This window comes from Herpailurus yagouaroundi, unplaced genomic scaffold (assembly GCF_014898765.1).
Source record: "Herpailurus yagouaroundi ecotype Mexico unplaced genomic scaffold, PumYag 180, whole genome shotgun sequence".
NCBI classification, from domain to species: Eukaryota; Metazoa; Chordata; class Mammalia; order Carnivora; family Felidae; genus Herpailurus; species Herpailurus yagouaroundi.
Window position 1 is genome coordinate 6,358,234 of NW_024412411.1, and position 9,960 is coordinate 6,368,193.

Sequence of the window (9,960 nt, forward strand, 5' to 3'; positions counted from 1 at the left end):
CTCTCTCTCTCTCTCTCTCTCTCTCTCTCTCTCTCTCTCTCTCTCTCACACACACACACACACACACACACACACACACACACACACACACACACACACTTTATTTGGTACAAAAATCTCAGGAGACCTTGAAGGACATGATGGATCTTTCCCCATGTGGGAAAAATCGGTGACCGAGATTTGTTCCTCCCTCTCTTCCTCCATCATCCCAGCCGTTCTGAGACCCCATAGGGTCCCAGGTAGAGGAAACCTCTGTATAAATATGGGAGAAGAATCCAAATTTCTTTACTCATGAAAACATTTATTTATTGAGGGTTAAAATTCTTCAAAAGTAGCATCCACACTGGTCCCAGTACGTGCCGGGCAGTCTCTATATGTGATCTCCTTTTATTGGCCTAAGGCGGTGAGGGTAGGGATTGTCCTGTCCATGTCACAGGTGAAGAAACTGAAGCCCAGAGAGGGCCATTTAGATATAAGCTGGGACACGTCAGGACAGGGAAGGGAGCCACCAAAGTGAGAGGGTGGCAGGCAGGAGAGGAGACCCTGAGAGGGGGCTGCTGTGCAGGGTGTATGATACAAGGAACAGGCACAGGACTTGGGGAAGGAGAGTTCAGACTGTCCTGTGGGGTGGCATTTGCAGAACACAGGCTCTTTCCTAGGGACCCTGAGGAGGTCTGGGCAGACCCGTCATGTGGATTGGGGTGGGGGTGCCTGGAGATTCCTGGCATATCAGAAGCTGCCTCCCCTCCAGCCGCGTTCTCACACACCCACCCAGCAACGTGGCACTGAGCCATTCTCTGTACCAGGCTGGGCACAAAGGATGCAGAGATAAATTGCTCCCTGTCCCAGAGCAGTTACCAGACGGCAGTGGGAGGTGGCTTGAAACATGGCAAGGGCACCTTTGAGTGGAACTGTAACAGCCGGAGTCCTGGGGTGGAGTGGGGGTGGTGGGGAACCTGGGGAAGGGGGAGGCTTTGCCCTGCCTCTGATGGTGGATGCGGTGGGGGGCGGCACCAGGGAAGGTGCTGAGGCTGTTGCAGTAGCCCCTCGCACACAGATGAGGGACTGAAGTCTCCGGAGGGGGGGTGCGGGGATAGGCCCAGGTTGCAAAGCCAGCTGGTACTTGCAAGAACCCAGAGATGTGTGGTGCACATGACACTCTTTTAAGGACCTCAGGGAGGGCTGCCATGCTTCAATATGATACAATTTCCGGCTCCCTGGTGGATCCCGAGTAGGGACTGAATGTACTTTGCCCGGATTCATAAGCACAGGGAGGTTTGAAGATAAATTTGTGGGCTGTTGATAACAGTTGGATTGACCCTTTTATTAGAATATAATGTCCTGCTTTGTCTCTTACAACAGTGTTCTAATGATTTCAAGTCTATTTTGTCTGATGCTCTAGCCACCCCAGCTCTTTTTTGGTTCCTGTTTGCATGGAATATATTTTTCTATCTTTTCACCTTTAATCTCTTTGTGTTTTTGGATCTAAAGTGAGTCTTCTGTAGATAGCATATAGTTGGATCTGGGTTTTTTTTTTTTTTAGCCTATGCTGCCAACCTCTACCTTTTTTTTTTTTTTAATTTTTTTAAACATTTATTTATTTTTGAGACAGGGAGAGACTGAGTGTGAGCAGGGAAGGGGCAGAGAGAGAGGAAGACACAGACTCTGAAGTAGGCTCCAGGCTCTGAGCTATCAGCACAGAGCCCAACATGGGACTTGAACTCACAAACTGTGAGATCATAACCTGATCCAAACTCAGATGCCCAACTGACTGAGCCACCCAGGTGCTCCCAACCTCTGCCTTTTAATTGAAGGGTTTAATTTGTTTCCATATAAAGACTTTTGCCATTTTGTTATGTTTTCCTATAGGCCCTTTCTCCCCCTCTCCCCCACCCCTCGAATTCCTCTATTACTGCATTCTTTTGTGTTTGATTTCCCCCCCCAGTGTACTCTTTTATAAATATTGTTTTTTTTTTAACGTTTATTTATTTTTGAGACAGAGAGAGACAGAGCATGAACAGGGGAGGGGCAGAGAGAGAGGGAGACACAGAATCAGAAGCAGGCTCCAGGCTCTGAGCCGTTAGCCCAGAGCCCTACGTGGGGCTTGAACTCACGGACCCGGGATGAAGTCGGACGCTTAACCGACTGAGCCACCCAGGCGCCCCCCGCAGTGTACTCTTTTGATTCCCTTATCATTTCCATACATATATATTCTAGTGGTTACCCTGGGGGTATACGGTTAATATCTTAAATTTCTAACAATCTAGTGGTAGTTAATAACAACTTAGCTTCAATGGTACATAAAAATGCTGCTTTTGTACAGCTCTGTCACCTTCTTTTTTCGTACTGTTACTGTCAGAAATTACATCTTTATACATGGTGTGCCCATTCACATAGATTTATAATTATTGTTTTATGCATTTGTCTTTTAAATCATATAGGGAAAAAAAGGAGTTACAAACCAAAATAACAATAATGCTGGCTTAAAAAATTTTTTTGTATTTATTTTTGAGAGTGAGAGAGACAGAGTGCAAATGGGGGAGGGACAGAGAGAGAGAGAGAAACACAGAATCTGAGGCAGGCTCCAGGCGCTGAGCTGTCAGCACAGAGCCTGATGCGGGGCTTAAACCCAGGAACCGCAAGATCATGACCTGAGCTGAAGTTGGGAGCTTAACCGACTAAGCCACCCAGGTGCCCCATGCTGGGTTTTATATTTGCCTATGTAAATATACTTTTGTAAAATTACCTTTATTGGAGTTCTCTATTTCTTTGCTTTGAGTGACTGTCGAGTGCCCATTAGTTTTAGCCTGAAAAGACTCCTTTTAGCATTTCTTGTAGGCAGGTCTACTAGCAACAAGCTCCCTCAGCTTTTATTTACTTGAGAATGTCTTAGTTTCTCTGTCGTTTCCGAAGGATGGTTTTGCCAGATAATGAATTTTTTTTAATTTTAATTCCAGTGTAGTTAACATGCATTGCTATATTAGTTTCAGGTGTATGACGTTATGATCCAACAATTGCATATGTTTCTTGGTGCGCATCAGGATAAGTGTACTTTTAATCCCCGTCACCTATTTCACCCCTATTCCTACCCCCCTCCCTCCCCTCTGGTAACAATCACTTTGCTCTCTATAATTGTCTGTTTCTTGGTTTGTTTCTTCCCCGCCCTCCCCCCTTATTCATTTGTTTCTTAAATCCCACATATGAAAGCATATGGTGTTTGTCTTTTCTGATGGACTTATTTTGCTTAGCAGTATACTCTCTAGATCCATCCATCTTGCTGTGAATGGCAAGATTTCATTCTTTTCTTTGTGGCTAATATTCCATTATGTTGTGTGTACATTTATATATACACACATATATGTATATATACACACACCCCATCTTTATTCCTCTATTGATAGACACTTGGGATGCTCCCATAGTTTGGCTATCTTAAATAATACTGTAGTAAACATAGGAATGCATGTATCCCTTCAAATTGGTATTTTTGTATTCTCTGAGGATTGGTATTTTCGTGTTCTTTGAGGAAATCCCTGGTAGTGTGACTACTGGATCATAGGGAAGTACTATTTTCACTTGAGGAACCTCCATACTGTCTTCCACAGTGGCTGCACCAGTTTGCATTCCCTCCAACAGTGCATGCGGGTTCCTTTTTCTCCACATCCTTGCCAATGCTTGTTTCTTGTGTTTTTGATATTAGCCATTCTGACAGGTGTGAGGTGATAGCTCATTATGATTTTGATTTGCATCTCCCTGATGATGAGTGATGTTGAGCATCTTTTCATGTCTGTTGGCCATCTGGATATCTCCTTTGGACAAATGTCTGTTCATCTTTTCTGCCCATTTTTTTAATCGGGTTTTGATTTGGGTTTTGGTGTTGAGTTGTATAGGTTCTTTAAATATTTCGGATACTAACTCTTTGTTGGATATGTCCTCAGCAAATATCTTCTCCCATTCTATAGGTTGCCTTTTAGTTCTGTTGGTTATTATCAGATATTGAATTCTTACATTTGTTTTTCCTTTCTGTACTTTAAATATATCATCTCACTGCCTTCTGGCTTCCATGATTTCTGTTGAGAAATCAGCTATTATTCATATTGAAGATCCTTTGTATGCAATGAGTCTCTCTTATTTTGTCTTTTGACCATTTGATTTTTAATGTGCCTCAATGTGGGTCTTTTTTTTTTCTTTGCGGTGCAGAAAATTTTTATTTTGATGTGCCAATAGTTGATTTTTGCTTTTGTTTCCCTTACCTCAGGAGACCTATCTAGAAAGATGTTGCTATGACCAATGTCAAATAAATTATGGCCTGGGATCTCCTCTAGGATTTTTGTGGTTTTAGGTCTCACATTTAGGTCCTGAATGCATTTTGAGTTGACTTTTTTGTGTGGTGTAAGAAAGTGGTCCAATTCCATTCTTTTTTCTGTGGCTGTCCAATTTTCCCAACACCATTTGTTGAAGAGACCACCTTTTCCCCATTACATATTCTTTCCTTGTCAAAGATTAGTTGACCGTATAATTATGGGTTTATTTCTGGGCTTTCTATCCTGTTCTATTGATGTGTCTATTTCTGTGCCAGTAGCATACCGTTTTGGCCACGACAGCTTTGTAATATAACCTCAAGTCTAGAATTGGGATACCTTCATCGCTTCTCGGCCTTTTGGCTAAGATCAAGTGTAGAATTGGGATCCCTCCAGTTTTGTTTCTCTTTTTCCCAAGTGCTTTGGCTATTGGGGTCTTTTGTGGTTCCATACAAATTTTAGGATTGTTCTAGTTCTGTGAAAAATGCTGTTGGTATTTCAATAGGGATTGCATTAAACGTGTAGATTGCTTTGGGCAGTACTGACATTTTATGACAATGTCTGTTCTTCAAATCCATGAGTATGGAATGTTTTTCCATTTCTTTGCACTGTCTTTAACTTCCTTCATCAGCGTTTTATAGTTTTCAGAGTACAGGTCTTTCACCTCCTTGGTTAAGTTTATTCTTAGGTATTTTATTATTCTGGGTGCAATTGTAAAAGGGATTGTTTTCTTAATTTCTCTTGTTGCTGCTTCATTATTGTTGTTGTATAGAAAGGCAACAGATTTCTGTATTGATTTTTGTACTCCGCGACCTTACTGGATTCATTTTTCAGTTCTAGTAGTTTTTTTGGTAGAGTCTTTGGGGTTTTCTATATACGGTATCACGCCATCTCCAAATTGTGACAATTTTACCTCTTCCTTGGCAATTCGGGTGCCTTTTATTTTTGTGGTTGTTGTCTGATGGTTATGGCCGGGACTCAATGTGGTTCTTTTTGAGTTCATCCTACTTGGAATTTATTGAGCTATTTGGCTGTAGATTTGTGTCTTTCATCAAGTTTGGGAAGTTTTTGACCATTATTTCTTCACATATTGTTTTTGCCTCTTTCTCTTGTCCTCTCCTTGCATACATGAAATGTATGATGATGATTCCCATCATGCACATGTTGGGCCACCTGATGTCGCACAGGTTTCTCGGGTTCTGCTCATTTTTCCTAGTCCTTTTTTTTTTCTTCCTGTCCCCCAGACTGGATAATCTAATGAATCTATCTTCAAGTTTACTGATTCTTCCTTCTGCCTGTTCAAATCTGCTGTTGAATGTCTCTAGTGAATTTTGCATATAGGCTATTGCACTTTTCAACTGCTAATGTTGTATTTGGTCACTTTTAATCATGTTTACCTCTTTATGGATACTCTGTATTTGGTGAGATGTTCTGGTTTCCCTCTGTTCTTTGAGTATACTTCACATAGTTGATAAAAACCTTTGTCTATGAAGTCCAATGTCTGAGCTTCCTCAGGGAAAGTTTCTATTGTTTGCTTTTTACCTGTGAATGGGCCATACTTGTTTCTTTGCATGCCTCATAATCTTTGGTTGGAAACTGGACATTTAAAAAATAACGTGATGGGGCGCCTGGGTGGCTTGGTTGGGTGTCCAACTTTGGCTCAGGTGATGATCTCATGACTTGTGGGTTCGAGCCCCATGTCAGGCTCTGTGCTGACAGCTCAGAGTCTGGAGCCTACTTCAGATTCTGTGCCCTTCTCTCACCCTGCCCCTCCCCCACTCGTGCTCTGTCTCTCTGTCACTCTCAAGAATAAGTAAAACACCAAAAAAAATTTTTAAACGTAACGTGATAACTCTGGAAGTCTGATTCTTCTCTCTCCCTCTGTCTCCAGTATCTTGTTGCTTCTTGTGAGTTCTAGTTTTAATGACCTTTCAAAACTATCTTTATGAAGAGTGTATTCTTTGTTGTGTGTGGTCACTGAAGTTTTGAAAACTCCTAGAGCCAAAAACAAAACAAAATTACTTTCAGTCCTGCAGCTGGGCTGTGTGGTGTGTGCGCGCGCGCGCGTGCACGTGCACTGGGCATGCCTTCGATGCTCAGGCCTTAGGCAGATCACTTCCTGTCTAAATGGAGCTTGAGGGTTAGTTGAAGTGAGAGCTTAGGGTGTTCTTGGGCTTTTTCTGAATGTTCTTCCAAACCTCCACATGAGGTGTTCTAGATTTCCCACTGTATGCAAGAGCTTTTCAAAACCCCTATTCCCCTGGCTTTCCTGCAGGCTTTTTGGAGTGTCTATTGTTTGTTCCAACTGACTATTTCCATGCTTCTCCCTCCCCCCACCCCACCCCACATAGCAGTGGTCTCGTTGATTGGTCTCTGAATGTTTTTGACCAAAACCCTCCCTACCTACTCCTCCACCCTGCGGGAGTTCCAAGCTAGAGAAATAAAGGCAAGCCCTTGGCATTATTCCTTTAGGGAGCTCCCAGACTTGTTAAAACCCCACAAAGTTCTCCTGCTGGGTTTCAGCCACCTTTCTCTTTAGTAAATGTTCGGTTGGTTACTATAAACATTGGATGATTTTCCAGGGTTCTAGTATTGTTGATTCTGACCGTTTTTACCACAGTTTTTCGTATTTTTGTAAAGGGATGAGTTCTTGAGTTTCTTCTTTGCCATTTTCCCTGACGTCACTTGCTCGTGACAGTTGGCACAGTTACTAAATGGAAGCTTTTTGTCCCACCTTGCTGTCAATTGTTGGGTAGTCCCTCCACCCCCGCTGAACATCAGTCTCCCCATCTGGCCAGAGCTGGACTGGATGGGGGGGTATGGCGGGGTGAGGGCAGCACCATGCGTTTGTGTGAGGCACTAAGGAAGTACAGAAAAGATGGTAGTGGAGAGGGGATATTAAGGACAGGTGGCCCGAGTCTCTGTGGAGCCTGGATGGCCAGGTGGCAGAAGGGAAGAGGATCGTGAGGTGAAGCATTTCTGGCAGAGGGCTCGGCACAAGCAAAGGTGAGGAGGGGTGCCTGGATGGCTCTGTCAGTTAAGTGACTCTTGATCTCAGGTCTCGATCTCAGGGTTGTGAGTTCAAGCCCCATGTTGGAACTTAAAAAAAAAAAAAAAAGGGTCTCCCTATCCTCACTATCCTGTGTGTTCAGGGAAGCAGGAGATGAGGCTGGAACAGCAGGGAGCCCTGGTTCTGGGAGAGGATCTGCTGATGCCAGACTGGGTCACAGGGGTATCAGACTTACTTCCCAGACCTGGTGTGCAGGCTGCCTGCGGGGAAGGGGCCCAATCCCAGGCTTCAGCTAGGGGTGGCCTGGGTGCATGGGGTTGGGCCAGGCTCTGAGTACTTGCTGGGTCTTCCTGAGGGGGCCTCTCTCCATCCACCAGACCTGATTTACCATCTCTTCCTTCCTTCTTCCCTCTGCTTCTCTGTGATGTGCTCTTCCCTCTCATGTCTGCCTGAGATAATCATAACGCCCAGGTACCACCCCTAACGTGACTTGCTCAGTTAATAAGAACCAACACTCATGCGGCCATTTTTTTTTTTTTTTTTTAAACAGGAACCAATCTGAGTGAGTTACACACATAAACCTTTTCAATCCTCACAAGCAACTCATGAGGTACTGTTATCTTGTCATCCCACAGATGTGGAAACAAAGGCACATACAGGTTGAGGAACTTGCCCCAGGTTACACGGCTTGAGGGGCCTAGCCAGGGTTGAACCTAAGCCATCTGGGTCCCGAGTCCAACAGCTTAGTGGCCAGGCTATCCTGTCTCTCCAGGACTAATCCGTCCCTCATCTGGTGGCACTATCCTTATCTGGGTCTGGATCTGGTCCATTCCCAGGCCTGGACTTGCGAGGGTGGTGTCCCCTAAGCTTTAGTCTGAGCCTGTGAAGCCTGGGTAAATGGACAAATGGAAGGATGCCTGGAAACCTATCCCCGGCACCGTCCTGTGTCTGAAGGGCCCTTCTCCCATGGACTCCTGTGGGTGGGTGGGCAGGGGTACGTGTGCTTATTCTGTGCTTGACTGGGGGAAGGATCCCTCCTAAGGGCACGGTCCCTGGGAGGGCATAGGAAGTAGATGGGAATCGCTACAGTCCATCAGCTTTGTGTGGGGTGGCAGAGGGCTGGGTCCCTGAGGCCCGGATAGGGGGTTGGGGTAGAAGGAAGCCCAGGTCCAGTGGGGCAGCTCTGAGTTCTGTGTGAGGCATCACTGTCTCCTTCCTTGCCATTCCCCCTTCTCCCTGCCGTGTTTTTGTGGGACAGTTAGGCTTCCGGGATTCTAGATGATGCCAAGGGCCAAATATGGGAACAGTAGGGCTTGAAGAGAGAGGAGAAAGGGGAGGAAGAAATCAGAAGTTAAGAAGAGGGGAGAAGGAGTGGGAGCAGAGTCCCAGGGCCTGTGCCTGCCGGACAGGGTGGTGGCTCACCGCCCAGCATGGACCCAAGCCAGGGTGCCCAGTCCCACGTGGCTGCCGGGACACAGGAGCCCAGCTTGGCGCCCAGTGTCCTGGAGAACCAGGGGACACCCTTCCCAGGTGCCTCTTCTGCCTTCTGCAGATTACCATCTGGCTGGCCTCCAAGCTGGGTGAGGAAGACCAGAGACAGACTGTTCGGAAGCTTTTCTCCCCTAAGTCCCACATCCCTACCCTTAGGAAGAGTTTTACCTGCCCTCCCTTTCCAGAGGTAGCCAGTGAGCTAGTAGGATCTCTCAGGCACCTTCCCGTCCGTCTTAAAAATTATGAAGTTTATTGCGTTCCACTCCATAACGTCCCCACGTTCCTTTCCAAAGAAAACCTACAGATTGAGTTTCCAGGTGCCCGGTGGATGCTAAGGTCCGCAGCTCGGTTCTGCGGCGCTACACGCTGCGGTCTCGGTGAAGCCGGCTGCGAATCCCCCCACAGTGATGAGGTGTTGGGGGTCCCGAGGAGCCAGGGCCAGGGCGATGCGCGCCCCCTCCCCGTTCCCGCGGGCGTCACCTAAGCCGCCGTTGCCATGGGCACGCAGCAGATGGCCGGGTTTAGGGTTCCCGGCGGCGGTGCGCACGGGATTAGGTGAATTAGGGAGCCGGAGCCGCTGCCAGACCGACCGCGCCATGGAGCCCCCTGCCGACCCCGCGGAGCCCTCCGATCCCTCCGACCCCTCCGACCGCGCCGAGGCGCGCGCCAAGCCGCAGGGCAAGTGGGCGCTGGTTCGCAGCCTGAACCATGCGTTGAAGACCTGCGCGGTCCTGCCGGTGAGGCCTGCGCGGGGAGGGGGAGGTTGCACCCTGGGAATCCCGCCCCGTGCCTCTGTTTCCCCGCCTGGCAGAAACGGGATGAGCGGCAATGGGTGGCAGAGCACCAGGGTGTGTTGCAGACAGCCCCCCACCCCACCCCCACCCCACCCCCACCCCGGCGCCTCATGCCTTCCCTGACTCCCAGAGTGAACTTGGCCCCAGCCAGCCCCTCCTTGCGTCGGGAGCTTTTGCACATCCCAAATGGGAATGTGGGTTCAAGGTGAAGTCTCTAGTGGGGCGCCTGTCACAGTGGAGTGGTATGAGTGGGACCAGGTTCAGGCATGAGTGCCTGGAATCTGGGGACAAGAAGGGCTGGTGATGTAAGACTGGGGCCCAGTGCCCCTTTCCTCTCCTTCCCCTTCCTGTACCCTCCCCCCCC

The 9,960-nt window shown here is 47.3% G+C and overlaps 1 protein-coding gene across 5 annotated transcripts in view; it reads left to right on the plus strand.

Moving 5' to 3' along the window:
• Nucleotides 1-9,960, plus strand: part of MYO7A (myosin VIIA) — an 87,724-nt gene that overhangs the window by 5,242 nt on the left and 72,522 nt on the right. The window contains exon 1 of one of the 5 annotated variants that reach the window (XR_005794696.1): nucleotides 9,325-9,539. The exons of 1 other annotated variant lie outside the window; for it this stretch is intronic. Coding sequence is in view for 3 of the 4 variants with exons in the window: in XM_040489442.1 (XP_040345376.1) it covers nucleotides 9,399-9,539 (141 nt within the window). In the remaining variant the exon portion in view is untranslated. Of the gene's footprint in view, nucleotides 1-9,324; nucleotides 9,540-9,960 lie in introns of those variants that run through there. 3 more of the 5 variants (XM_040489442.1, XM_040489443.1, XM_040489444.1) reach the window with 3 other exon arrangements.